This window comes from Hypanus sabinus, chromosome 2 (genome assembly GCF_030144855.1).
Source record: "Hypanus sabinus isolate sHypSab1 chromosome 2, sHypSab1.hap1, whole genome shotgun sequence".
NCBI classification, from domain to species: Eukaryota; Metazoa; Chordata; class Chondrichthyes; order Myliobatiformes; family Dasyatidae; genus Hypanus; species Hypanus sabinus.
Window position 1 is genome coordinate 167,894,986 of NC_082707.1, and position 25,633 is coordinate 167,920,618.

Genomic DNA, 25,633 nt, shown 5'->3' on the forward strand with positions numbered 1-25,633 from the left:
TGGCAAATGAAATACAATGTTGGAAAACGCATCGCCATGCATTTTGGTAGAAGAAATAAATGTGCAGACTATTTTCTAAATGGGGAGAAAATCTAAACATCTGCGATGCAGAGGAACTTGGGAGTCCTTGTGCAGAACACCCGAAAGGTTGAATCAGAGGTGAGGAAGACAAATGCGATGTTAGCATTTATTTCAGGAGGTCTGGAATATAAGAGCAGAGATGCGATGTTGAGGCTTTAAAAAGCACTGGTGAGGCTCTATACTCACCTTGAGTATTTTGAACAGTTTTACACTCCTTAACTAAGAAAAGATGTGCTGGCATTGGAGAGGGTTCAGGGGAGGTTCACAAGGATGATTCTGGGAATGAAAGGGTTATCATATGAGGAATGTTTGTTGGCTCTGGGTCTGTACTCACAGGAATTTAGAAGGATGAGTGGGGATCTCATCAAAATCTTTCGAATGTTGAAAGGCTTAGACAGAGTAGATGTGAAAAGAATGTTTCTCAAGGTGGGGGAGTCTCAAACAAGAGAGCAGTGTATCAGAATAGAGGGTCGTCCATTTATAACAGAGTTGCAAGGAAATTTCTTTAGCGAGAGGATGATGAATTTGTGAAATTTGTCACCACAGGCAGCTTTGGAGGGCAAGTCGTTGGGTGTATTTAAGGCAGAAATTGATAGTTTCTTGATTGGCCATGGCCTCAAAGATTACAGGGAGAAGGCCAGGGAGTGGGGCTGAAGAGGATAAAAAAATGGATCAGCCATGATTGAATGGGGAGCAGACTCAATGGGCTAAATGGCCTAATTCTGCTCCTATGTCTTACTGTTTGCTTACAGCACATGAAGTATTTTATATTAATCCATGTTTATTTCAGCCATTGCTGTTCTGGCATCATCCTGGTTAATGACCCCTTTTGTTTTTATGTTGTCTTTGACTTCCCTTGTCAGCCACGGTTGTGCCATCCTCCCTTTGGAATACTACTACTTCTTCAGGATGCGTCTATCATGTCCCTTCTGAATTGCTTCCAGAAACCAGCCATTACTGTTTTGCCATCATCCCAGCTAATGACCCCTTCCAATCAAATTTGGCCAGATCTTCTCTCATGCCTCTGTAATTCCCTTTACTCCACTGTATTGATACATCTGACTTTAGCTTCTCCCTCTCAAAATGGAAGGTGAATTCTATCACATTATGATCACTAGCTCCTATGGGTTCCTTTACCTTAAGCTTCCTAATCAAATCTGGTTCTTTACACAACATCCATTCCAGTAACGCCCTTTCCCTAGTGGGCTTGACCACAAGCTGCTCTAAACATCCATCTTGTAGGTGTTCTACAAGTTCCCTCTCTTTTCAGAACCAGCACCAATCTGATTTTCCCAATCTACCTGTATATTGAAATCCCCCATAACTATCATAATGTTGCCCCTTTTTACTTGCCTTTTCTATCTCCTGTTGTAATTTCTACTTCACATCCTGGCTACTGTTCAGAGGCCTTTATGTAACTCCCATCGAGGTCTTTTTATGCTTGTAGTTTTTAACTCTACACACAAGGATTCTACATATTTCCCTGTTTCTAAAGATTTGATTTCTTTTTTTTTACCAACAGAGCCACCTCACACTCTCTGCCTTCTTGCCTGTCCTTTTGATACAGTGCATATCCTTGGATGTTAAGCTCCCAACTATGATCTATCAAACTCTGCCTTAAATATACATAAAGACTTGACCTCCACAGATGTCTGTGCCAAATAATTCCAAAGAGTCACTACTCTCTGGCTAAAAAAATTCCTCCTCATCTCCCTTCTAAAAGGACTGCCCTCTATTCTGAGATTCCTCCACCATTGGGAGCCTCCTCTCCACATCCACTCTGTCAAGGTCTTTCACCATTTGATAGGTTTCGAATAGGTCACCTCTCATTTTTCTGAATTCCAGTGAATACAGGCCCAGGGCTATCAGATCGCTGTTCATATGACAAGCCATTCAATCCTGGAATCATTTTTGTGAACCTCCTTTGATCATTCCCCAGTTTCAGACCATCCTTTCTAAAGCAAGGAGCCCAAAACTGCTCACAATACTTCAACCGAGTCCTCACCAGTGCCTTATGAAGTCACAACATTGCATCCTTGCTTTTATATTTTAGTCCACTTGAAATTAATGCTAACATTGCATTTGCCTTCCTAACCACTGACTCAAGCTGCAAATTATCTTTGCGGAATCCTGCACAAGGACTGTTTCATTTCTTCTGCCGAAGTCTTCCACCTGCCATGTCTTTGGCCGTTCTCCTAATCTGTCTGTCATTCTGTAGCTTCTCTACTTCCTCAAAACTACCTGCCCCTCCACCTAACTTCAAATTGTCTGCAAACTTTGCAACAAAACCATCAATTCCATCATCCAAATTATTAACTCTAATTCCCTGTGGAACACCACTACTCACCGGTAGCCAACCAGGAAAGGCTCCCTTTATTCCCACTCTTTGCTTCCTGCCAATCAGCCACTGCTGTTTTTAATTTTAAAAAAAGATCATTATTGTTATTGAAGGGAATATCCACGGGGTACTCTGCACTCTCAGGATGAAGCTTTTCATTCCAGGATGAAGGAGATGTCTTCCTTTTTTAAACAAAGGGGCTTCCCTTCTTCCACCATCAACTCTGCTCTCAAATGCATCTCTCCCATTTCCCGCACATCTGCCCTCACCCCATCCGCCCGCCACCCCACTTGGGATAGGGTTCCCCTTGTGCTCACCTACCACCCCACCAGCCTCCAGGTCCAACGTATAATTCTCCGTAACTTCCACCACCTCCAACGGGATCCCACTACCAAGCACATCTTTCCCTCCCCCACTCTTTCTGCTTTTCGCAGGGATCGCTCCCTATGCGACTGCCTTGTCCACTCATCCCCCCATCCCTTCCCACTGATCTCCCTCCTGGCACTTATCCTTGTAAACAGAACAAGTGCTACACCTGCCCTTACACTTCCTCCCTCACCACCATTCAGGGCCCCAGCCAGTCCTTCCAGGTGAGGCAACACTTCACCTGTGAGTCGGCTGGTGTGGTATACAGCGTCCGGTGCTCCCAGTGTGGCCTTTTATATATTGGTGAGACCCGACGCAGACTGGGAGACCGTTTCGCTGAACGCCTACGCTCGGTCCGCCAGAGAAAGCAGGATTTCCCAGTAGCCACACATTTTAATTCCACGTCCCATTCCCATTCCGATATGTCTATCCGTTGCCTCCTCTACTGTCAAAATGAATCCAAACTCAGGTTGGAGGAGCAACACCTTATATACCGGCTGGGTAGCCTCCAACCTGATGGCATGAACATTGACTTCTCTAACTTCCATTAATGCCCCTCCTCCCCTTCTTACCCCATCCCTGACATATTTAGTTGTTTGTTTTTTTCTCTCTCTCTGCCCATCACTCTGCCCATCTCCCTCTGGTGCTCCCCCCCCTCCTTTCTTTCTCCTACTCCCATCCCATGATCCTTTCCCTTCTCCAGCTCTATCACTTTCACCAATCACCTTTCCAGCTCTTAGCTTCATCCCACCCCTTGCGGTCTTCTCCTATCATTTCGCATTTCCCCCTCCCTCCATTACTTTTTAATCTCTTACTATCTTTCCTTTCAGTTAGTCCTGACGAAGGGTCTCGGCCCGAAATGTCAACAGTGCTTCTCCTTATAGATGCTGCCTGGCCTGCTGTGTTCCACCAGCATTTTGTGTGTGTTGTTTGAATTTCCAGTATCTGCAGATTTCCTCGTGTGTACTCTGCACTGGTTGCCTATTCCCTATCCCTCTCCTGACAGTCCATCAGGCACCTGCCTTCTGCAACTTGGGGGTAACTACCTTCCAGCAGCTCCTATCTATCACTTCCTTGTTCTTCCATAGGAGCCAAAGGCCCTCATGCTGCAAGTCCAGTTCCTTAACACGGTCTATAAGGACCTGGAACTTGATGCACTTCATGCAGATCTAGTTATCGGGGAGACTGGAGGTTTCCCAGAGTTGCCAAATCTCACACAAAGAACATGCTGCTAACACTGGACCCATTCTCAAACCACTAGCTGTGTACTAATAGACAAAGAAGTTGCTTTAAGCTGCTTTGTTTCTTCTGCAGGGTCACACAGATGAACTGTGGGGTCTAGCCGTCCACCCAAGCAAGGAACAATTCCTAACATGTGGGCATGACAAACATATCACTCTCTGGGACGCTGTCACCCACCAACCTATCTGGAGCAAGATCATAGAGGTATCAAACTGTCAACATCTCACTCTGCATTATTTTCCTAATCAGAACATTTAATTGCATTCATAATGTTAATTAGGCTGGAAAGATCAATATTTAATTAAAGACAATTGGAGATTGTTGGAAATGTTCATGGATGGAGAAAGTCTGAATCTTAATCCCAACAGAATGACAAGAAAGATTACAGACCAGAATTTTCAAATTCTATTTATTTATTTGAGATGCTCTTAATAATAAAAATGTCGCTGGTCTTGGTGCAGCAAGGTTAAAATATGGTTATAGCATAGTTTAATTATCAGAACACTGTAATTTAAAGGAAGTGTTTGCTTTACAGAAAATACTCCACCTACATAATTACTATATACTGAATGTTTTAAACAATTGAGACTTTCAAGCCCACCATCTCATGGGGTTCGATTAGTCTATTACTAATAGTCTGTGCTTCTGAATTTGTTTCATCCAAACTTTAGGACCCAGCTCAGTCTGCTGGTTTTCATCCATCAGGAAGTGTTGTTGCTATAGGAACCCAAACTGGAAGGTAAGAATGAATGAGGGTTTTTCTCTATCAGAATGGGCAATGCCAGTCGTCTTGTTTCAATGCAAATTATTAATTTAAATTTACAAAATAAAAAAATAAAGTTAAATTAGTGTGGAACAGATTGTAACTCTAAAATTCATCTTAACAGCACAATGTTTTATAAACTTGGCAATGGGATTTTAATCTAAACCCCAACAGCTGATTAAAAATGACCAACAATTCCAAAGCTACGAGAAATTGTAGGATATACACCATGTTTAGCTGGATAGTGTTTGAGTGATAGTGATTGGAATGCAACAAACAATTGATATAGTTCACTTTTTTTCATGAGAAAACATGGCTTGAAACTGTCCTGAGCCTTTCTGTAGAAGGAGCCCTTGCCTAGAGGGTAAAAGCTATTGCTGTATTAGTTAAAATGCCTGTTCCTATCTGGGCCATTGTCAGCAATGAAAATTCAAGTTCATTCTTCCAGGAAGTCTTCCAATTTTAAGGTAGACTTTTCTTCTGTGAGTGGCCTCAGCACCAATCTCCCCCATCCCAAGTTTCCATATCCAAAGGCACTATTTCCCATTGACTTACAGGTATTAGATGTCACAAATCAACCTCTTATAATTAAAAAAAGTGTCCCTTTTCATCCAAGCAGTGCAGAGAAAGTACAGAGGCAAGGCTATATTTCTTGCATAACATTAGGCCTACCCCATTTTAATGCATAGTTGCCTGCATAAGGCCCAAAATTCCTAATTCTAACCCACAAGGTAGGATGCACATTGTGTGCCGCAGAACAACCTGCTTAGCTTGGTCAAAATGAGCTTTACTAGATGTAATTTTGTGTTTAAACAAGTCTTAGACTATGTTTGCAAATTCTGATTTTAAAATACTATCACTTGTTCAATTATTTATCACTTGTGTCAGAAAATAGCTGATTATGCAAGAGTTGGTGTTAATCTGAGAGCTGTGTAACAAGAGTGAACCCTACTGGTGAGCTACGGAATTGCTGACACAAGTGAAATGAGTGAACGGGCTCGATCTTACTGGCAGTAACTCGCTGCCTCCATCACAACCACTCCATGTCTTCCCCTTACCTAGTTTGAATTTGGAAGGTTTTCCTTGTTGGCCCTAAATTCAGAGGTATTGCCCAATCAAGAGCAGGTCACCTCATTACAGGAATGATGTGGATACTATAGAGAGAGTGCAGAGGAGATTTACAAGGACATTGCCTGGATTGGGGAGCAGGCCTTATGAGAATAGGTTGAGTGAACTCGGCCATTTCTCCTTGGAGCGACGGAGGATGAGAGGTGACCTGATAGAGGTGTATAAGATGATGAGAGGCATTGATCGTGTGGATAGCCAGGAGCTTTTCCCCGGGACTGAAATGGCTAACAGGAGCGGGTACAGTTTTACGTGCTTGGAAGTAGGTATAAGCGGGGTGTCGAAGGTAAAATTTTCACACAGAGATTGATGGGTGTGTAGAATGCACTGCCAGTGACATACAATAACGTCTTGTATGAGCCTCTTAGCTACATGGAGCTTAGAAAAATAGAGGGCTGTGCAGTAAGGAAATTCTAGGCAGTTTCTAGAGTAGGTTACATGATCGGCACAACATTGTGGGCCAAAGGGCCTGTAATGTGCTGTAGATTTCTATGTTCAATGTTCTTGGGCCTCATGCTACACCCCTGAATCACCCCGGCCCCTGACAGGGTTTTGCTGGCTGTCAAGGAGCTCAAAGTTATTAAATACACTAGTATATTCTTGAGTTTTGAATAAATGAAAAATCTTTAAAATGATGTGAGTGTTTTGAAAATTAAATTTATATATTTCAGACAAATTAAGTTAGATAACACGAAAAAATTAACAGTTAATTAAAATTAACAAAAAATGAAACAATGAACTAAAATGGCATTTTCCCTACAATTTTCTCTGTGGCCCTACAACTCCCTTTGAAATCAATATGGTTGTGATCCTCTGGTTAGTCTTGTCCTGTCCTGGTTCAGCACCCAGAAGTCAGTTCCACACTGCAAATGCAAGAGAATCTCAGCAAGATTGACCCCTGCTACTGAACTTAATGGAAACCAGGAATGGAATGCTTTGATATTGCCCCCTCTATTGTGGAGGCAATTCAGAACATCAATGCTTGATCGAGCATACACCAGCACCCTGCTCCTGTTTAATCTGAGTCTGTATTTTAACCAAACACCATTCTTCACATTCGTGTAATGTATAATCCCAGAGCGGCAGTCTCCACAAATGGGAATGTGACTGATTTTAATGCTAAACTTCAACTGTGAGGTATGACCCATTTTAACTGGATCTAGACAGGTGAAACTGGGTAGGCTGCACCTGAACTTGAGAGATCAATGTCAAGCAGGTTTGCTTGAGCTTTTGGAGAAGGTTTAAACTCAATTGGCAGCAATTGGGAAGCAGAGAGTTTGGCCAGATGATGGAGCAGTTGGTGTAAAGGTAGATGCAATGTTTAGAAAGACTGTGAGGAAGGATAGGCAGCAGATAGGACATGAATGCAGTCAGTTGGATGAGTTGAAATGTGTTTAATTGTGAGAACTATTAAGAACATGGTTGACGTATTTAGAGCATGGCTCGGAATGTAGAACTTCATGGTTGTGGCCATTACGGACAATCGGCTGTGACAAATGCAAGATGTTCCCGGAATAGATGCTTCAAAAGGAATAGGGAGTGAATTAAAAGAGGAGGGTGTGGGGGAGGTGGCATTGCTAATCAGCGATAATATCGTAGCTGAAGAAAGGGAGGATGTTATGAAGGGATACTCTGCTGAGTCAGTGTGGGTGAAAAACCAGAAACAGGAAGGGAGCAATTATTCTATTGCGCCCCCCCCCCCCAGTATTAATAGGGACACTTAGGAAGAGATAGGTTGGCAGATTTTGGAAAGGTACAAAAATAACAGGGTTGTTGTCTTGAGTAAGTCCAACTTCCCTGATATTGATTGGCACCTCCTTAGTGCAGAAGGTTTAGATGGGGCGGAAATTATTCGGTGTGATCAGGAAGGATTCTTGACATAGTATGTGGACAGGCCAACTAGAAAAGAAGCATTATGATGATATTTGGTAGATACTTGGGATCATAACTTAAGAAAAGATGTTCTTGGAGAAACGCAAGGCAGAAATATGGAGGTTGTTTAGGGAGCAGTTGTTTAGGGTTCTGGATGGTTTGGTTCCATTGAGGAAGGGAAAGGATGGTATGGTTAAGGAACGATGGCTGATGAGAGAATTGGAACATTTAGTAAAGAGGGAGAATGAAGTGTTGGGAAGCAAAAATCAGACAGGGCTTTTGAGCATTGTAAAATAGCCAAAAAGGAGCTTAAGAAGGGACAGGAGATCTGAAGGGGCCAGAAGAAGGCCTTGGTGAATAAGGTTGCCCAAAAACCGCATACCATTCTACACATATGTGAGGAACAGGAAGATGACTAGAATGAGGGTAGAACCGATGTGAGATAAAGGACATAACATGGGTGGAGTTGGAGGAGGTAGGAGAGGTCCTTAATGAATATTTTGCTTCAGTATTCACCAGGGAGAGGGACTTCCACAAATGTGAGATCATCTTAGAACAGGCTATTATACTGGAGCATGTCAAGGTTAAGAAAGGTGCAGTGTCAGAGCTGCTGAAAAACATTAGGATGGGTAATTGCACAGGGATGGATGGGATATACCCAGGTTACTGTGGGAAGTGAGGAAAGAAATTGATGATATCTTTGCATCCTCCATGGCCACAGAAATAGTAACAGAGGATCGAGGGTGGGAAATGTTCCATTGTTCAAGAAAGGTAATAGGGGAAATTCTGGGAAAAATAGCCCTGCAAGTCCTATGTTAGTAGTGGGAAAGTCAATAAGGATTCTTAGGGACAGGATTTACCAGCATTTGGAGAAGCAGAGTCTGGGACAGTCAGCATGGCTTTGTTCGGGGCAGGTCATGCCTCACAAACATGATTGAATTTTTCAAGGAGGTAACAAAACAAATTGATGAAGGTAGAGCTGTGGATGTGGTGTATATAGAGTTTAGTAAGGTGTTTGCCAAGATACCCTATGGTAGGCTCATCCAGGATGTCATGAGGCATTGGATCCATGGAAATTTGGCTTTGTGAATTCACAATTGGCTCACCCACAGAAGACTGGGTGGTAGTGGATGAAGCATATTTTGCCTGGAGTTCAGTGTTTCACAGGGATCTGTTCTGGGATGCCTAATCGTTTTAATTTTTATGAATGACTTGGATGAGGAGGGTGAAGGGTAGGTTTTCAGATGGCACCAAGTTTAATGGAGTTGTGGATGATGTCATTAGTTAAAATAGTATGTAGACAAGAATGGAGAAATGGCAGATGGAGTTTCATCCGGAAGAGTGTAAAGTGATACACTTTGAAAGATTGAACTTGAAGGTGGAGTTCAAGGTAATGGCAGGATTCTCAGCAATGTGGAGATCTGAAGGATCTCGGGGTCTAATTTCATAGATCCTTCAAAGTTGATACATAAGATGATAGGATGGTTAAGAAGGCTTATGGTGTGTTGAGGAATTGAGTTCAAGACCCATGTGCTTATGTTGCAACACTATAAAACTCTGGTTAGACCACATTTGGAATATTGTGTTCCGTTCTAGTTGCCTCATTATTGGAAGGATCTAGAAGTTTTGGAGATGATGCAGAGGAAATTTACCAAGATGCCGCATGAATTAGAGAGCATGTCTTATGAGGAAAGGTTTAGCAAACTAGGGCTTGTCTCTTTGGAGTGAAGGAGGATGAGTCAATTTGATAAAGGTTTATAAGATTATGAGAGGCATGGATACTACACAGAGTGGACAGGGTGATAATGGCCAATACTGGAGAATATCTATTTAAGATGAGTGACAAAAAGTTTAGCAGTGATGACAGAGGAAGGGTTTTTTCACAGAGAGCGGTAGATGCTTAGAGCATCCTGCTGGTGGTGGTGGTAAAGGCCCGTATGAGGTATGTATGAGACTCAGACAGGCACATGGATGTAAGCAGAATGGAGAGTGAGGAGTTGTGTAGGAGGGATACGGTAGATTGAGCAATGGGTAGGCTTATATAGGTTGTCACAGTGTCAAGGGCATAAGGGCCCATACTATGCTGTATTGTTCTATGTTCTAAATCAAAAGGGGATCAATACCAGTAAAATAATCTAACACTGGTTCCACTTATATTGAAATAATCTAACTGAAGTGTAACATAACAAAGCCACTGTTTCATTATTATGGTCAATTATACAATTAACCTCTAGTGGCAACTAACCAACACACCACCGGATTTCACATGTGACTCTTTGATAAATAGAATGCTTCCATCATCACCGGGATATCCCCAAACAGATTTCAATCATATTCTAGCAACCAACAGTGGCTCCAGTGGAAACTGTAAGGCATTCCAGTTAATGGTGCACTTTGAAAGCATGGAAAACTTAACTATTCTGATGAAGGCCATTCAGTTCATCTTGTCTGTGCCCGTCTGCAGCCTGTTGTAGATACAGAAGTGAGTGTCCAAGCCCTGACTGTGTGTGGTGAGGTTTCCATTGCCATGCTACTTTCAGGAAGTGAGCTCCAGATTCTTCCCAAACCATTTACGTCTATGGCTGTTAGTTGATAATCCTTCTGCTAAAGGAAAGAGCTTCTTCCAGTTTCTTCTGTTTAGGCCCCTCTCAGCCCCTCTGTTCTGCTGTTTGTGACGCTTGTTTGGAAAACATTTAGAACTGAGCAGTGACTTTTGTTTCATTAACAGGTGGTTAGTCCTGGATACAGAGTCAAAAGATTTGGTGACAGTTCACACTGATGGGAATGAGCAGCTCTCAGTCATGCGTTATTCACCAGGTACCCAGTTCTTTTGAAGTTCTGCTGATAAATTATGCCTAGAATTCTATTTCCGAGTCTTGCAAAGGAAGAAAGCATTTCTACGCCATTGTTTCCCCTGATTACTATGAATTTTCACAGCTTCAGGCCTGCAGCTGTCCAATGCCAAGTTATAAATCTCAAAGTGTAACTGACGGCTTTGAGCTGGAAATGAGCATTCAAAGCAGCAGAGATCAAGTCTCTTGTTGCCAACATCAGGAGTGGGGGAAGGGAGAACTAAAACTTACATTTTAAAAGGAAACATTTCTGGACAGTAATGGCAGAGAGAAGAGTGGGGCCCATTGAATAGCTGTATGAATCTCTGATTCAAAGTTATAACTATCTGTGTCTTTCTTTTCACTTGCTGCAATCTTGGCAAGGAAGTACATCTGATCTTTAATTAATGTATATTTTCCATTTGACTTCCTCACTTTCCTATAAACATTTTCCCGTCTATCTCTTTATTGATTCTTCATATCATGATACCTTAACGACTGAGCATTCCACACTGCCAGACTATCTATAGCTGCATGGAGTTGTACAACTAATCAGAATCAGGTTTATCATCACCAGCGTTTGTTGTGAAATTTGTTAACTTAGCAGCAGTAGAACAAAGCAATATATGATAACATAAGGAAAAATAGAAGTAAGGTAATGTTCAAACACGAGGAAATCTGCAGATGCTGGAAATTCAAACAACACACACAAAATGCTGGTGGAACACAGCAGGTCAGGCAGCATCTGTAGGAAGAAGCACTGTCCACGTTTCAGGCCGAGACACTTCGTCAGGACTAACTGGAAGGAGAGATACTAAGAGATTTGAAAGTAGTGGGGGGAGGGGGAAATGCGAAATGATAGGAGAAGACCGGAGGGGGTGGGATGAAGCTAAGAGCTGGAAAGGTGATTGGCGAAAGTGATGCAGAGCTGGAGAAGGGAAAGGATCACGGGACGGGAGGCCTCGGGAGAAAGAAAGTGGGGGTGGGGGGTGGAGCACCAGAGGGAGATAGAGAACAGGCAGGGTGAATGGCAGAGAGAGAGAGAAAAACAAACAACTAAATATGTCAGGGATGGGGTAAAAAGGGAAGGAGGGGCATTAATAGAGGTTAGGGAAGTCAATCATCAGATTGGAGGCTACCCAGCCGGTGTATCAGGTGTTGTTCCTCCAAACTGAGTGTGGATTCATCTTGACAGTAGAGGAGGCCATGGATAGACATATCAGAATGGGAATGGGACATGGAATTAAAATGTGTGGCCACTGGGAGATCCTGCTTTCTCTGGCGGACAGAGCGTAGGTGTTAAGCGAAATGGTCTCCCAGTCTGCGTCGGGTCTCACCAATATATAAAAGGCCACACCGGAAGCACCGGTAAGGTAATGTTCATGGGTTCAATGTCCATTTAGGAATCAGATGGCAGAGGGGAAAAGCAGTTCCTGAATTGCTGAGAGTGTGCCTTCCTGACGGTAACAGTGAGAAGAGGGCATGTACTGGGTAGTCAGGATCCTTAATGATGGACACCACCTTCCTAAGGCACCAATTCTTGAAGATGTCATGGACACTATGGAGGCGAGTACCCATGATAGAGCTGACTAATTTTACAACTTTATGCAGCTTCTTTCGGTCCTGTGCAATAGCCCCACCCCACATACCAGACAGTGATGCAGCCTGTCAGAATGCTCTCCATGATCCATCTATAGAAGTTTGAGTGACAAACCAAATCTCCTCAAACTCCTAATGAAGTTGCTTTCTTTATAGCTGCATCAATATGTTGGGACCAGGTTAGATCCTCAGAGATCTTGATGCCCAGGAACTTGATCTTAATGGCTATGGGTAACATATTCAACAGGATACGAACATACTTTGTGGGATAAGCTACACCAGGCAGAGCTGAGAAATCAGAATATTCAGATTTCCAGGATACTTTCCTTAACACTTGTTTTTGTAACACTTAAGCTTTTGATACACTATCTACTGACATGGCTGCATTGCGTGAATCTCTTATTCATGACTTGTACTTTAAAAATGTTACCACAGCAACTTAGATCTTCCAAAGTACGTGGCATTTTATATCCATGAGTGTCACAATATTTGGCTTAGGTCGTGGTACGTGTGGTTAGAATTATTAATAGATGTTCTATTTTGCGGTGTGTAACTCAGAAACAGCAATAGAGCAGAAAATATCCTGACAGGTAGCATCTGCCTAAAACTGCAAGTGGAATTATATAAGTCATATTTAAATAAGAATATATATGTAGCCATACTTTCACACATTATCAAAAACATTTTATTTTCAAATCAGAAATGCAACTAAGCTTACAATAAGTTTACCTCAGAGTCAGACAAAATTATGGTCATACTGCTTTCAAAGTTGTATCACTAACCATTTTTGAGCTCAATTTCAGTAAGCAATGAACTCTTACAAATAAAAGTTGATTTTTGGTGTAATATTATTTAACTCTTCTGACTGGTATATCTTTAGTTTGTATAATGTCCTAGCTGTAGCATGATAATTTATTTATGTATTTTGAGAAGATTGTTATATTTTTAATGATCACATTTTACTTCAATTAAATTCAGTAATTTATTTTGCTTTGTGATTTGTTTTGTTTTTAGAAGGAAATTTTTTAGCTATTGGCTCGCATGATAATTATATCTACATCTACACTCTGAGTGAAAATGGCAGAAAATACAGTCGAGTTGGTAAATGCTCAGTAAGTTGAATTTAATCTAAATTAGGTTTAATGCTTATATATCCTTGCTAAACTTTTGGACTTTTTAACTATGAAAGTGGTATAAGTAGAATGATGCTGAATTAGCCTTAGTTATAAAATGTTAGCAAATATCAGAAACTTACAGGCAGCGGCTGTAAGTTAAAATTGGACTAAATTTCTCAGCAGCCTAATTAACTTGGTGAATAAAGAGGAAAGGACATTGCTGACCAACCTGAACTTTTCATCTAAAAACCAGATGCAACAATGTTTTTAGATCAATGTGTAACTTTCCTTTGCATACAATTTTCAGAAACAGCTCCAAAGGGACAGTTATGTATAACCGTAACCATTTCACTATATAATCCAGATAGATATTATTTCTTCCCTCTCCTAGGGTCACTCCAGTTTTATCACACACCTTGACTGGTCGACTGATTCTCAGTATTTAATCTCTAATTCTGGTGATTATGAGATCCTATACTGTAAGTATTACATTTGTTAGATTCTAAATAAATATTAGTTTAATTTGCAATTTGTTTCAAGGAACAATTTGTGCCTTTCTAACTAAATAATGTGTATTGACTCCCTGTCCTAATCTGAAATTCTGATCCTTACAGCAAATCCCCTCTATCATTGTAAACTTCTACTGTCTTGCTCTTTGCAAGGGCAGCATTATGTTGTGTTGTGCCATCATTGATGCTTTAAACCACTTGAGCCTTGAGCCCTGCATTCCTTTCTCAATGTCTATCTCTCATTCTCTATTCCTTTAAACCTACCAGATATCTCTTTATGTCACCCAGATTTTGTTTGATAACACTCCTTTAAAACACCTTTCTATGTTTGAATATATTAAAGTTATGATACAAATACTTTGTTGTTGAATGGTCTGTTTTAGACTCTTAATTAATCATTTCTGTCATATATTGGGGTGGCATGGTAGTGTAATGGTGTAATTCACAATGCTTTACCATACATGGGACCCGGGTTCAATTCCCATCACTGCCTGTAAGGAGTTTGTACGTTATCCCTGTGACCATGTTGGTTTCGTCCCACAGTCCAAGGAGATGCTGGTTGGTAAGTTAATTGGTCATTGTATATTGTCCCATTAAACCAAGGGCTTTCTAGGCAGCATGGCTTAAAGGCCAGAAGGGCCTATATCTGAATAATAATAATATTAATAATATTCATGTGATATTTCCATGAGAGAGGATTTCTTTGATGACAAGATCATTGTCTTTATGGTTGTTCATGTCCAGCATTAGTAATTAGCTTTTATAGATAGTTAAAGACATGCATGTGGTTACATGGGCTGTCTATAGTATGCTTCTGTCTCTCCTGATCTCATATCATCAGGCTAATGCTTTTAGACTTCCTTAAAGGATAAACAATACAAAGAAACTAAATGATAGATGCTGAAGCTATGCCAATGTTAATTCTTAAAATTTCCCATAATATCAAGGTAGAATTTGACTGGAAGTAGACTTGCAAGAACAAATGATTTATTTTTTACATGTCAGAGTGAGCAGGGGATCACTACAAATTTAATTGTGAAACTCATCTGCGCGTTTCTTCAATCTAAAAGTCTAATATAGCAGAGGTGACAATCATCCATGAGTGACTAGTTAATGGTAGGAAATAATTACTGTGCAGAATGATCAGGACTACTTGTCACCAGAGTCTCCAGGATCCATCCAGCACTTGACTGCGTGGTACCCAAGCCTAAGTCCCAGTGTCTGAAATAATTTCCTGATTAATGAACTCACATAGGCCTGAAAAGAATTCGTCTCAAACTATAGACCTGTTAGCCTGAAATCAGTGGTGAGAAGTTGTTGGAATCGATTGTTAGGGATGAAATGACAGAGTGCCTGGAGGCACATGACAAGATAGGCCAAAGTCGGCATGGTTTCCTGAAAGGAGAATCCTGCCTGACAAACCTACTGCAATTTTTTGAGGAAATTACAAGCAAGGAGACAAAGGAGATGCAGTATATGTGGTGTACTTGGATTTTCAGAAGGCCTTTGATAAGGTGCCACACATGAGGCTGTTTAGTAAGATAAGAGCCCATGGAATTACAGGGAGGTTACTAGTAAGGGTGGAGCATTGGCTGATTGGCAGAAAGCAGAGAGTGGGAATAAAGGGATCCTATTCTGGCTGGCTTCCAGTTACCCTTGGAGTTCCACAGGGGTTGGTGTTGGGATCTCTGCTTTTTACGATGTATGTCAATGATTTGGACTATGGGAATAATGGGTTTGTGGCTAAATTTGCCAATGATACATAGATAGGCGAAGCAGCGGGTAGTGTTGAGGAAACAGAAAGCCTGCAGAGAGACTTAGATAGTTTAGGGGAATGGGCAAAGAAGTGGCAAATGAAATACAATGAAAGTGTATGGTCATGCACTTTGGTGGAAGAAATAAATAGGCAGACTATTATTTAGATGGGGAGAGAATTCAAAGTGCAGAGATGCAAAGGGACTTGGGAGTCCTTGTGCAGGATTCCCTAAAGGTTAACCTCCAGGTTGAATCGGTGGTGCAGAAGGTGAATGCAATGTTGGCATTCATTTCCAGAGGTATAGAATATAAGAGCAGGGATGTGTTGTTGAGGCTCTATAAGACACTCGTGAGACCGCACTTGGAGTATTGTGTGCAGTTTTGGGCTCCTTATTTTAGAAAGGATATACTGACATTGGAGAGGGTTCGGGAAAGATTCACAAGAATAATTCCAGGAATGAAAGGGTTACCATATGTGGAAGATCCAAGATGGCGGCGCGACGCAGCTTGCAGCAGCCACTCCGGAGCTGATTATCTGTAATTTGTGAAGTGGGGTGCCATGCGCAATCATAAACGACTGAAAACAGGTGTGGGAGCACGGAGGAACATCGGGAAATCTCCAGGAAGACCTTCTTTGTTGCTGCTGCTGCTGTGAGGTCCGGAACTCTGCTGGGAAGAACAGGCCCCCAGTCCTCGGGGTCACGTTGCCGATGGCCGTTGGCGGGGCCGTCTTAATATGCTCAGCAGAGGATGGTGCTCAGAGAAGCTGTGCCGGAGGGGACGGTCGTCGGCTCGAAGGTTCGACAGGCTCAGAGTCCACAGCGGTCAGGTCACTTTCACTGTGTGCTGTGTCTGCGAGGCTGGTTTCAACGGAGCTTTCATTGTGTGCTGCATCTGCGAGGCTGAGTTGGGCGGCGCCGTGGAAGTCCATAGCGGGGGTATTCCCTTCTGCCGCCGGTGTGGGATGGCAAGTCTGTCGGGACCCTGGGGACTTGTGAAAACTGTGGTGATTTCTTTTGAACTTCTAGTCCTTTAACATCTTTGGACTATTTTTACTGTGCCCATGGTCTGTTTTTTTTTATCAATTATGCTATTGTTTGCACTGTTGTAACTATGTGGTTTTGTGCAGGTCTTGTAGCTTTAGTTTTTGGTCTTGTTTGTCTGGTGGGATTGGAGCTCCTTTCCAGGGAACGCGCTAAGACAGTAGCACAATATTAATACGCAGCAACCTCTCCGGACTCTGGATTGGAGATTGCCAAGCGTTATGTGGATTTTCTGGTGTAGTCTGTTTTGTCATATGCTTTTGTGATATCATTCTGGAGGAGAATTGTCTCATTTTTTAACTGCATTGCATTTGTGGTTTCTAAATGACAATAAACTGAATCTGAATCTGATATCACAGCCCCCATTCATTCAACCCCATCTCCCCCTTTACCCTCAAACCTCCCCTCTAACCCACTCTAACCACCCCTCCTTCTTTCACTCTCTGCCTGCTCTCAGCCCCTCTTTCATCCCTCTGCCTCCTTGTCCCCTACCCTGTCTCCCTCCCTCTCACTCCTCCTCCATTCTCCCTCTCTCCTAATCTTTCCTCCAGATTGTACGGTCACTGGCTCTGAACGTTGCTATGACATACCCTAAATATCCAACCAGTTTAGAGACAGAGGGAGCCAAGCCAGGGTATTTAACACCATTGCCATAATACACTCACAGTTAATCAGATAGAGCCAAAGAATATTTCAAAAATGTAAATGTGATGTTTGCAATATTTTAGTGACTTGCTCCATTTCTTCACAGAAAATCCCCAAGACAACTTCACTGTGACAATGCTCTAAACTTTATACAAATCCTTCTTTATTATTAAAGTCCATGAATGCATATTAATAAGTTATGGAATGTACAAAAATCCTTTGATACCACAAGAAAGTAGCTCCTTACACAACAGATAGTGTTACCAGTAAGATGTAAGCAAGTTTCTTCACTCAACTCAAAGATTATATGCAACTGCAGTAAAGCTACAAAATAAAGTGGGAAGTTTAATTAGAACAACTCCTAATGGTATCTAAAGAAAATGTCATGGTTAAGCAAACGTCTTAATGTGTGATTTTCCAAAGCATTCTTATAATATTTTCAATTGAACATGTAACTTGGAAACCTTTCAGAATTTATTAGCCAGGGTTTTGAGATAGGTGTTAAAGAAATAGTTCTCATCATTTGTCAATATTATCATTTATCAAACCTGCTGGATTTTTGAGGGGTTCTAATCCTGGATGGCATTTTCAAATAGAATTATTTGTTTAAAAGGTATTTTGTAAAACAAAGGATACCAACCAGTTGTGATGCCCCCGACCTGTAAGCATGGCCAGCATCTTGATCTTGTAATTTCTTGGCTCAAAGTGAATGCATGAAGTCTGTGGCATAGATGGTAAGTGATAAAATTCATTTCAGTTCTCATTCCTTTGTGCCAAATTCTCTGCTCTTTGTCATCAGGGATGCCTTCAGCCTGCAAGCAAGTGGTGAGTGTTGAAAATGTCAGGGACATTGAATGGGCCACTTACACCTGCACATTAGGATTTCATGTGTTTGGTAAGCATCGTTCCTACCATTTTATGTGAGAACTTTGAATTTTAATGACTTGTATTATTGAATGGAATAATCCTTTCTTTTAGATATTTATGATGCACGCTGGTGCTCTGGAAGTGCAGGATCACTGAGGTGCTGGGAGTTCAGGATGTGTTATGATTGGGAATCTTATAAGCTCTTAATATCAGTTTGTACTCCCAGAATTGATATTCTGAGTTACGATACCATCTTGAAAATGTTTAGACTCATTCCATTTGAAGGATGATATATTTGTAGTCTATCAGATGATTTGGAAGGCCAAAAACTGATAGATTATGTCTCTCCAAGGAAGGAGAGAGCCATCACATACTGCTGCACCATAAGTTCTGAAGTTGCACTTACTTTGGGTTTCTTTGTTATGCCCACTCTACCAAATTCCCATGGGACAGTGAAGCAGTTGGTAAATTGCCTTATTATTGTTACAAAAGTGAGGTACATTGAGAAACTTTGTTTTTGCATGCCATCCATACAGATCATTTCATTGCATCAATGCATTGAGGTAGTACAAGTTCAAGGTTAGTTGTCATTCAACCATAATAACTACCCATGAATATGGCCAAATGAAACAGCGTTACTCTGGGGCCATGGTAACAACAGTCATACAGAGCACAAGGCCCGTTGTTTCCAGGCACATATAAGTCAGCAGTAAAACACAGTAACACAACAAATGTGTAGTCCAAGTCCCTGAGTCCATGAATGTTGTAGTAGTCTGCAGTCAAACACAATACAGCTTGTCTTCTGCCGAGTGAACACTGGGGGGCAGCAGTCAGCATGGGCCCTGCACCACTCTACCTCTGGCACTCCAGTGGAGTGCCCAACTCTGATTCCTCCCTCTGGGTGGCTGCAAATAGGCAACACCACGGTTTGCAGCCTAGTCCTTGCCACAACCCTGTCAGCTGCCCACGCTGTTCACCAATAAATCAATGAATTGGACTTGCAGCATTCTTCACAACCAATGTCTAACAAGATCTTGTGATCACAAGGAAAGCAACTAGGATGATCACTTGCCCTTACACTGCACGCTTCCACGTACCGTCGCCTCTCCGCCACAGGCAGCATCACAGTCCGCACCAAGTCGACCTGCTTCAGTTTCTCCACCAATGAACAACTTGCTGATGGGGTAAATCTTTCAGTACCTTAAGTTCTTAATATCCAGCAAGGTCTTGTGATTGTTAAAGATACGTTTAAAGAAAGACAATAGCACCTTTGGTTGACCCCCAAGAAGCAGCTGCATTCAAGTACACTGCCATCTTACGGGAAGAGTGTGAAGAATAAAAATGTAACAGAGGAAGTGTAGTGCAGGCAGACAATAAGATGTAAGGATATGAAGGCAGATTGTGACTTGTTTCAATATTCAGGAAAAAGACATGCATAACTGAATGTCAAAAATCACGGTTACTTGAGGTACATATTAGGGGTACCGAGGCTCAGCGAGAGAAAGCACAAATGTAGTAAGAGAACTGGGATCCTTGCTAGGATAAAAGCTACACCTTTGAAGCCCCGCACTTCCAAGTGCCTTTCTTACAAGCACTGGGTGTACAATATAACCAACAAGAACTTCTGAATATCAATACCAAGTGTATTAAGAGCTCTCAGCTCACTCTCACAGAACACATACTGTCAGAGATCACCATAACATCGGGGCGAGCCTCGACACTACTCCCAGTAGGGAGCACAACAAGAGGATGCAGAAGTTTGGTTAGCAAGCCAGGATTCGTGCTAGTCTAAAAGCTACACCGATCAAGCCCCCAACTTCTGAGAGTCTTCCTTGCAAACAACTAATCAATCACTAATAAATTGGATGAAACCAGACTGTGACTTAGCACACAAAGGAATTTACTCAACTGCTATGTAATGACCTTCACTGAAACCTGATGCAGCTACTGAGTTTGCGAGCCAGGCTGACAACCAAGATTTCAGTAAACAATTAGGCAGTGGCTTATGCATTCATGCTAACAAGGGCTGGTGTATGAACTCTGACATCATTGATAGTCACTGCTGTCCCAGCCTGGAATATTTCATGCTGAAGTGCAGGCCTTTCTACCTGCTGAAAGAACTCACAGTTGTTAACATCATAGCAGTCTACATTCCACTACAGCCCAACACTAAGTTAGCATTCGCACAACTGCATTATTAATAAGCAACTGTCTGCCTACCCTGACGTCACCTTCATTGTAGTCGGTGAGTTCAACCAAATCATCCTTTAGACAGTATTCCCTAAATTTTACTGGAATGTGGAATTCCTCACAAAGGGCAAAAATACGCTGGACCAGGTTAACACCAATATTGTGGACACATACAGGGCTCATCTATGTCCTCACATGGGACTGTCTGATCACCTGTCTTTATTTCTAATTCCAGCCTACAGACCAGAGATAAGGAAGTCAGTGACAGCATGGTCTGAGGAGCTGCCTCACAGCTTCAGGACTGCTTCGAGCATGCACATTGGAACCCAGAATTAACTCAGAGGAATACACCATCGTGGTCATGCACTATATCAAATACTGTGTAGACAATGTCCCCAGCAATAAAAACATCCATGTATTCCCGAATCAGAAGACATGGATGAACAACAAGACCCGGAATCTGCTCAGGGCTTGGGGTGCTGCTGACAAATTTAAAGACGCTGCAGCATACAGCGAAGCCAGGCCAAACCTTAAAAGAGGCATTAAAACCACCAAGTACAGATGCAAACAACAGAGTCACACTTCAGTAACACCACCACCACTTGACGCATGTTGGAAGAAATTAGGTCTATCACTGACTATAAAGGAAAAATCTCCTGCCCTGCAAACAGTGACACCACACTAACTGAGGAGCTAAATAACTTCTTTGCTCGGTCTGAGAGGGACAACATTGAAGAGTGATGAAGGCCTTGTATCCTGAGGAGGATACAGTGCTGAGACTGAGCACATGAGGTGAGATATACTCTCCACTGTATCAATACACGATGAGCAACACGCGATGAGGTTCTCAGAGACTGCACTGGTCAGCTGGCAGAGGATTCTGCTGAAATCTATATCTTCTCTCTGTCCTTTGCTGTGGTCCCTGCATGCCTCAAAACATCGACCATCGTACCATTCCCAAAGCCAGTCCGTGGTGGTAGAAAGCCTCAGCAACTACAGACGGGTTATACTCACCCCCATAGCTGCCAAATGCCTGGAGAGGCTCGTTATGTTCCACTTAGAATGCCATCACTGCTACACAGGACCAGCACCACTTTGCCAGTCAACCGAGGATGCCATCTCCATTGCTCTCCATATCATACCGGAACACCTGCAAAATAGGGACATCTGTGCCTAATCTACTAAGTTTTGCCTTCAATACCATACTGCCCAACAAGTTGACCATTAAACTACACAGTCTGGGATTCAATACATCAATTTGCAACTGAGTTCTGGACTTTCTACTAATCGCACCCAGACAGTCAGACTAGGCAAGTACACACCAACCTCCTTGACCCGGAACCCCAATGCACCGCACGGATGTGTACTGAGCCCACTCTGTTACACTCCTTTCACCCATGACTGTGCCCCGCCACACCACCAACTCCACCATCAAATTTGCAGTAATTGGGTTAATTACAAATAACATATAGAAATTGTCTGAATAGTGCAATAACCATAACCTTTCATTCAACATCAAAAAAATTATTGTTTTCAGTAAATCAGAAGGTATGAACGAAGTCCGCTGGTCATAAGTAGTGAAGCAGTGGAGACGGTCTCCAGCTTGAAGTTCTTGGGAGTGCACATCACAGAGGAGCTCTCTTGGACCACCAACACTTTGTCTATAATAGGGTATAGTACACAATATAGTACGCTAGCTGCAACAAGATCGACCAAAAAGCACTTCAGCGAGTGATCAGCACTCCACAGAATATCACTGGGACACATCAACCAGATATGGAGACGACCTACAACTCACGATATTTGTGGCAGGGTCGCAGCATTGTGATGGACTCATCCCGCCCCAGAAATCACCTGGTCAATCTCTTCCAGTTTTTTGCCTGGGCTGTTGTGCAGCTAAACAATGCCGCATTTTAGAGTTGTTTGTTATTTAATTTAAATAACTCAGACATTATTTAAAATCTCGTCATTGTGTTTTTAGTAATTGAATTGCCGATTTGCTGCTTTGCACTGAATAAAGCAGCACTGAAATCTCATTTTCCTCACCAATGACAACAAAACTAGAACTAAGTAATTAGTAGTTGTTAAATTGCTGGATTAGAATAGAATTTGAACAAAGACAGGTGAAGAATTAAATTCAAATATTGAAATATGTTTGGGGTAGAAAGCTGCTCTGGCGTATAGCTTATTCCAGACCTACCACTGTGGTTGGCTATTCTCAGAAATGGCCAAGCAAGTCAAAGAACAGTTCAGGATAACACTAAACATTGGCTTTGCCATTGACAAGATTGGGCCAATAATAGCTCCTTAATCTCTACAAAGATATTGTAACCACCATTTAAAAGTGAGAAGGAGCATGGTGTTGCTGCAGGTGTTAAATTATTATATTGGTAAACCAGGGGACAGGGCTAGTAATCCCATGAGTTCAGATTCAAAACTCATTGTGGCCGCTGTGGAATTTAAATTCAGATGATAATCTGGAATTTGGGGAAATTTAAACCAGTCCTAGTAATAATGTCCAAAAAGAAACCTACCTAATTGTTGTAAAAACCCATCAGATATCCTGATGTCCTGATGAAGGTCTTGGCCCAAAACGTCGACAGTTTACTCTTTTCCACAGATGCTGCCTGGCCTGCTGAGTTCCTCCAGCAATTTGTGTGTATCACTTTAATTTTTACCATCTGTAGGTTTTCTTTTGTTTGTGATTAGATACTCTAATGTCTTTCAGGGAGACCTGTTTGGTCTGTCCAATGTGTGACTTTACCTGCATGATCGATTCCCAAGACCCTCTGAAATGGCCTGCAGGCCACTCAGTTGTATCACTAATGCTGTGTAAACAGGAGAAAATGTGAAAAAAATGCTAGAAGGTTTGAAGTATTCAAGGAACTGACTCGGCAACACCTTCTCAGGGACATTTGGGGATGGACAATAAATGTTAGCCTTGCGTTTGATACCCAGATGTTGAAATTGAATAATTAACAAAATCTTCTGTTCAATTTTATGTTTATTTTTCTTTACCATTGTTTGAGTAATATTAGGTAAGGCAGAATACAAGGTTCTTGTACTCCCAGTGGAATTACTGTACATCTTATTTTAATGTAATGTGTGGGACCATAGCTTTGCCCACAAACTGAATTACAAAATATAATCCAAAACACAAAGAAGAAATCCAAAAGCCCATGAGACAGGGAAGTGAAACTCGAACATCAGGTATATATGAATAAAAACTACAAAGTTTGAAGAAGAATTCAAAAGTAGAATTTATTTTATTTAGAAAGTAGAGTATAAAAATCTTGGCATTATTCAGAGTTTTTAAGCTGCGTTTTGTCTTTGGAATATTTTATTTAACACTTTACCTCTTTGATTCTGTATTTCTGGAAAGTGATAGCCTTTCACCTGATTTCCAATTTGGAAAACAGCTTTTCATTGGCTACGTCCATGCTCCATGCCTCCCCAACTCACCATCGATGACTGCATTGGTGCTGCTTCATGCACCCATGCTGAGCTGATCAATTTCATCAACTTTGCCTCCATCTTCCACCCTGCCCTTAAATTCACTTGGTTCATTTCTGAAATCCCTCTTCCCTTTCTTGATTTCTCTGTCTGCATCTCTGGAGACAAACTATCTACTGACATCTTTTATAAACCTACTCTTTCCCATGACTATCTTCACTATACTTCTTCCTACACTGTCTCCTGTAAAAATGCTATTCCCTTTTCTCAGTTCCTTCATCTCTACTACATCTTCCCCTTCAGGACATCAGGGATGTCCTCTTTCTTCAAAGAATGGGGTTTCCCTTTCTCGACCATTGATGTTGCTCTTAGCCACATCTCCATTTCCCAGACATCCGCACTGACTAAACCTTTCCAGCTGCCTTAACAGGGATAGAGTTCCTCTTGTCCTCACCTACCACCCCATGAGCCTCCACATTCAACACATCATTGTCTGTAATTCCTGCCATCTTCAGTGGGATCCTATCTCCAAACACATCTTTATTTACCGTCACTCCTACTCTCTGCTTTTGCAGGGATTGCTCTCTCCATGATTCCCTTGTTCATTTGTCCCTCCCCACGAATCTCCGTCCTGGCACATTTCCCTGCAAGCGACAGGAATGCTGCACCTGCCCACTTACCTCCTCCCTTACTTCCATTCAAGGCCCCAAACAGTCTTTCCATGTGAGGCAACACTTCAAATGTGAATCTGTTGGCGTCATCAATTATGTCCGGTGCTCCCTATGTGACCTGCTCTATATTTGTGCGCCCCAATGTAAAAAGGGGAATCACTTTGTCATGCGCTTCTGCAAAAAGTGGTGTTCTCTGTGCCCAGCCATTTTAATTCTTATCCTCATTTCCATTCCAACTTGGTCCATGGCCTCCACTTGCCATGATGAGGCCGTTCTCAGGGTTGGGGAGCAACATTTCACATTCCATATAGATAGCCTACAACCTGATGGTATGATCATTGATTTCTCCTTCTGGGAAATCTTTTCCCTCCTCCTCCCATCCTTCTGCTATCCCCCACTCTAGCCTCTTGCCTCTTCTCCTCCCCCTGGCACCCCTCATCCTTCACTTTCTCCCATGGTCCACTCTGCTCTCCTATCAGATTTCTTGTTCCCCAGCCCTTTACAGTTCCCACCCATCTGGCCTCAATTACCACTTTCTAGTTGTCCTCCTTCCCCTCACCCCACCTTTTTATTCTGATGTCTTCCCCCTCCCTTTCCAGTCCTGAAGAAGGGTCTCGGCCCAAATCATCAACTTCATTTATTCATTTCTGTTTATTGTTTTCATTTATTCATTTCTGTAGATATTACCAAATGTGAAGTTGAATTTCCCATCACTATTCTAACTGCCAACGATTTCCTTGTAGCTGAATATAGATAATATGTACCTTTTGTGTTGCAGGAGTTTGGCCTGAGGGATCAGATGGAACAGACATCAATGCCGTGTGCAGATCCAATGATAAAAAACTTCTCTCTACAGGCGATGACTTTGGCAAAGTACACCTGTTTTCATGTCCATGTTCACAGGCCAGGGTACGACTTGAGTTATTCATAGTCCTTCTTTAGAGTTTACCTGTCCTTTAAGATTTTCTCTGTCCTCTATAAAGCTTCGCCACTATTGTTCCATGATGCTCATGCACATAAGAAGTAGAAGCAGGAAGAGTAGGTTGCATAATTGCACCAATCCACTTCATCCAATAAGATCATGACAATTGCTGACTTCATCCCTAAATTCCCCTCTGATTTCCAAAAAGTCCTAAATTATTTCAGTCTCGGCCAAAAATATAGAACT

General features: G+C 42.0%; 1 protein-coding gene across 9 annotated transcripts in view; it reads left to right on the plus strand.

Moving 5' to 3' along the window:
- The window catches only part of eml1 (EMAP like 1), a 263,264-nt gene that overhangs the window by 233,965 nt on the left and 3,666 nt on the right, over positions 1–25,633 (plus strand). For all 9 annotated transcript variants that reach the window (XM_059958960.1, XM_059958938.1, XM_059958978.1 and 6 more), the window contains 7 exons: positions 4,100–4,231; positions 4,699–4,766; positions 10,516–10,604; positions 13,232–13,329; positions 13,724–13,811; positions 18,084–18,179; positions 25,244–25,374. In XM_059958960.1, the coding sequence (XP_059814943.1) occupies positions 4,100–4,231; positions 4,699–4,766; positions 10,516–10,604; positions 13,232–13,329; positions 13,724–13,811; positions 18,084–18,179; positions 25,244–25,374 (702 nt within the window). The remainder of the gene's footprint in view (positions 1–4,099; positions 4,232–4,698; positions 4,767–10,515; positions 10,605–13,231; positions 13,330–13,723; positions 13,812–18,083; positions 18,180–25,243; positions 25,375–25,633) is intronic.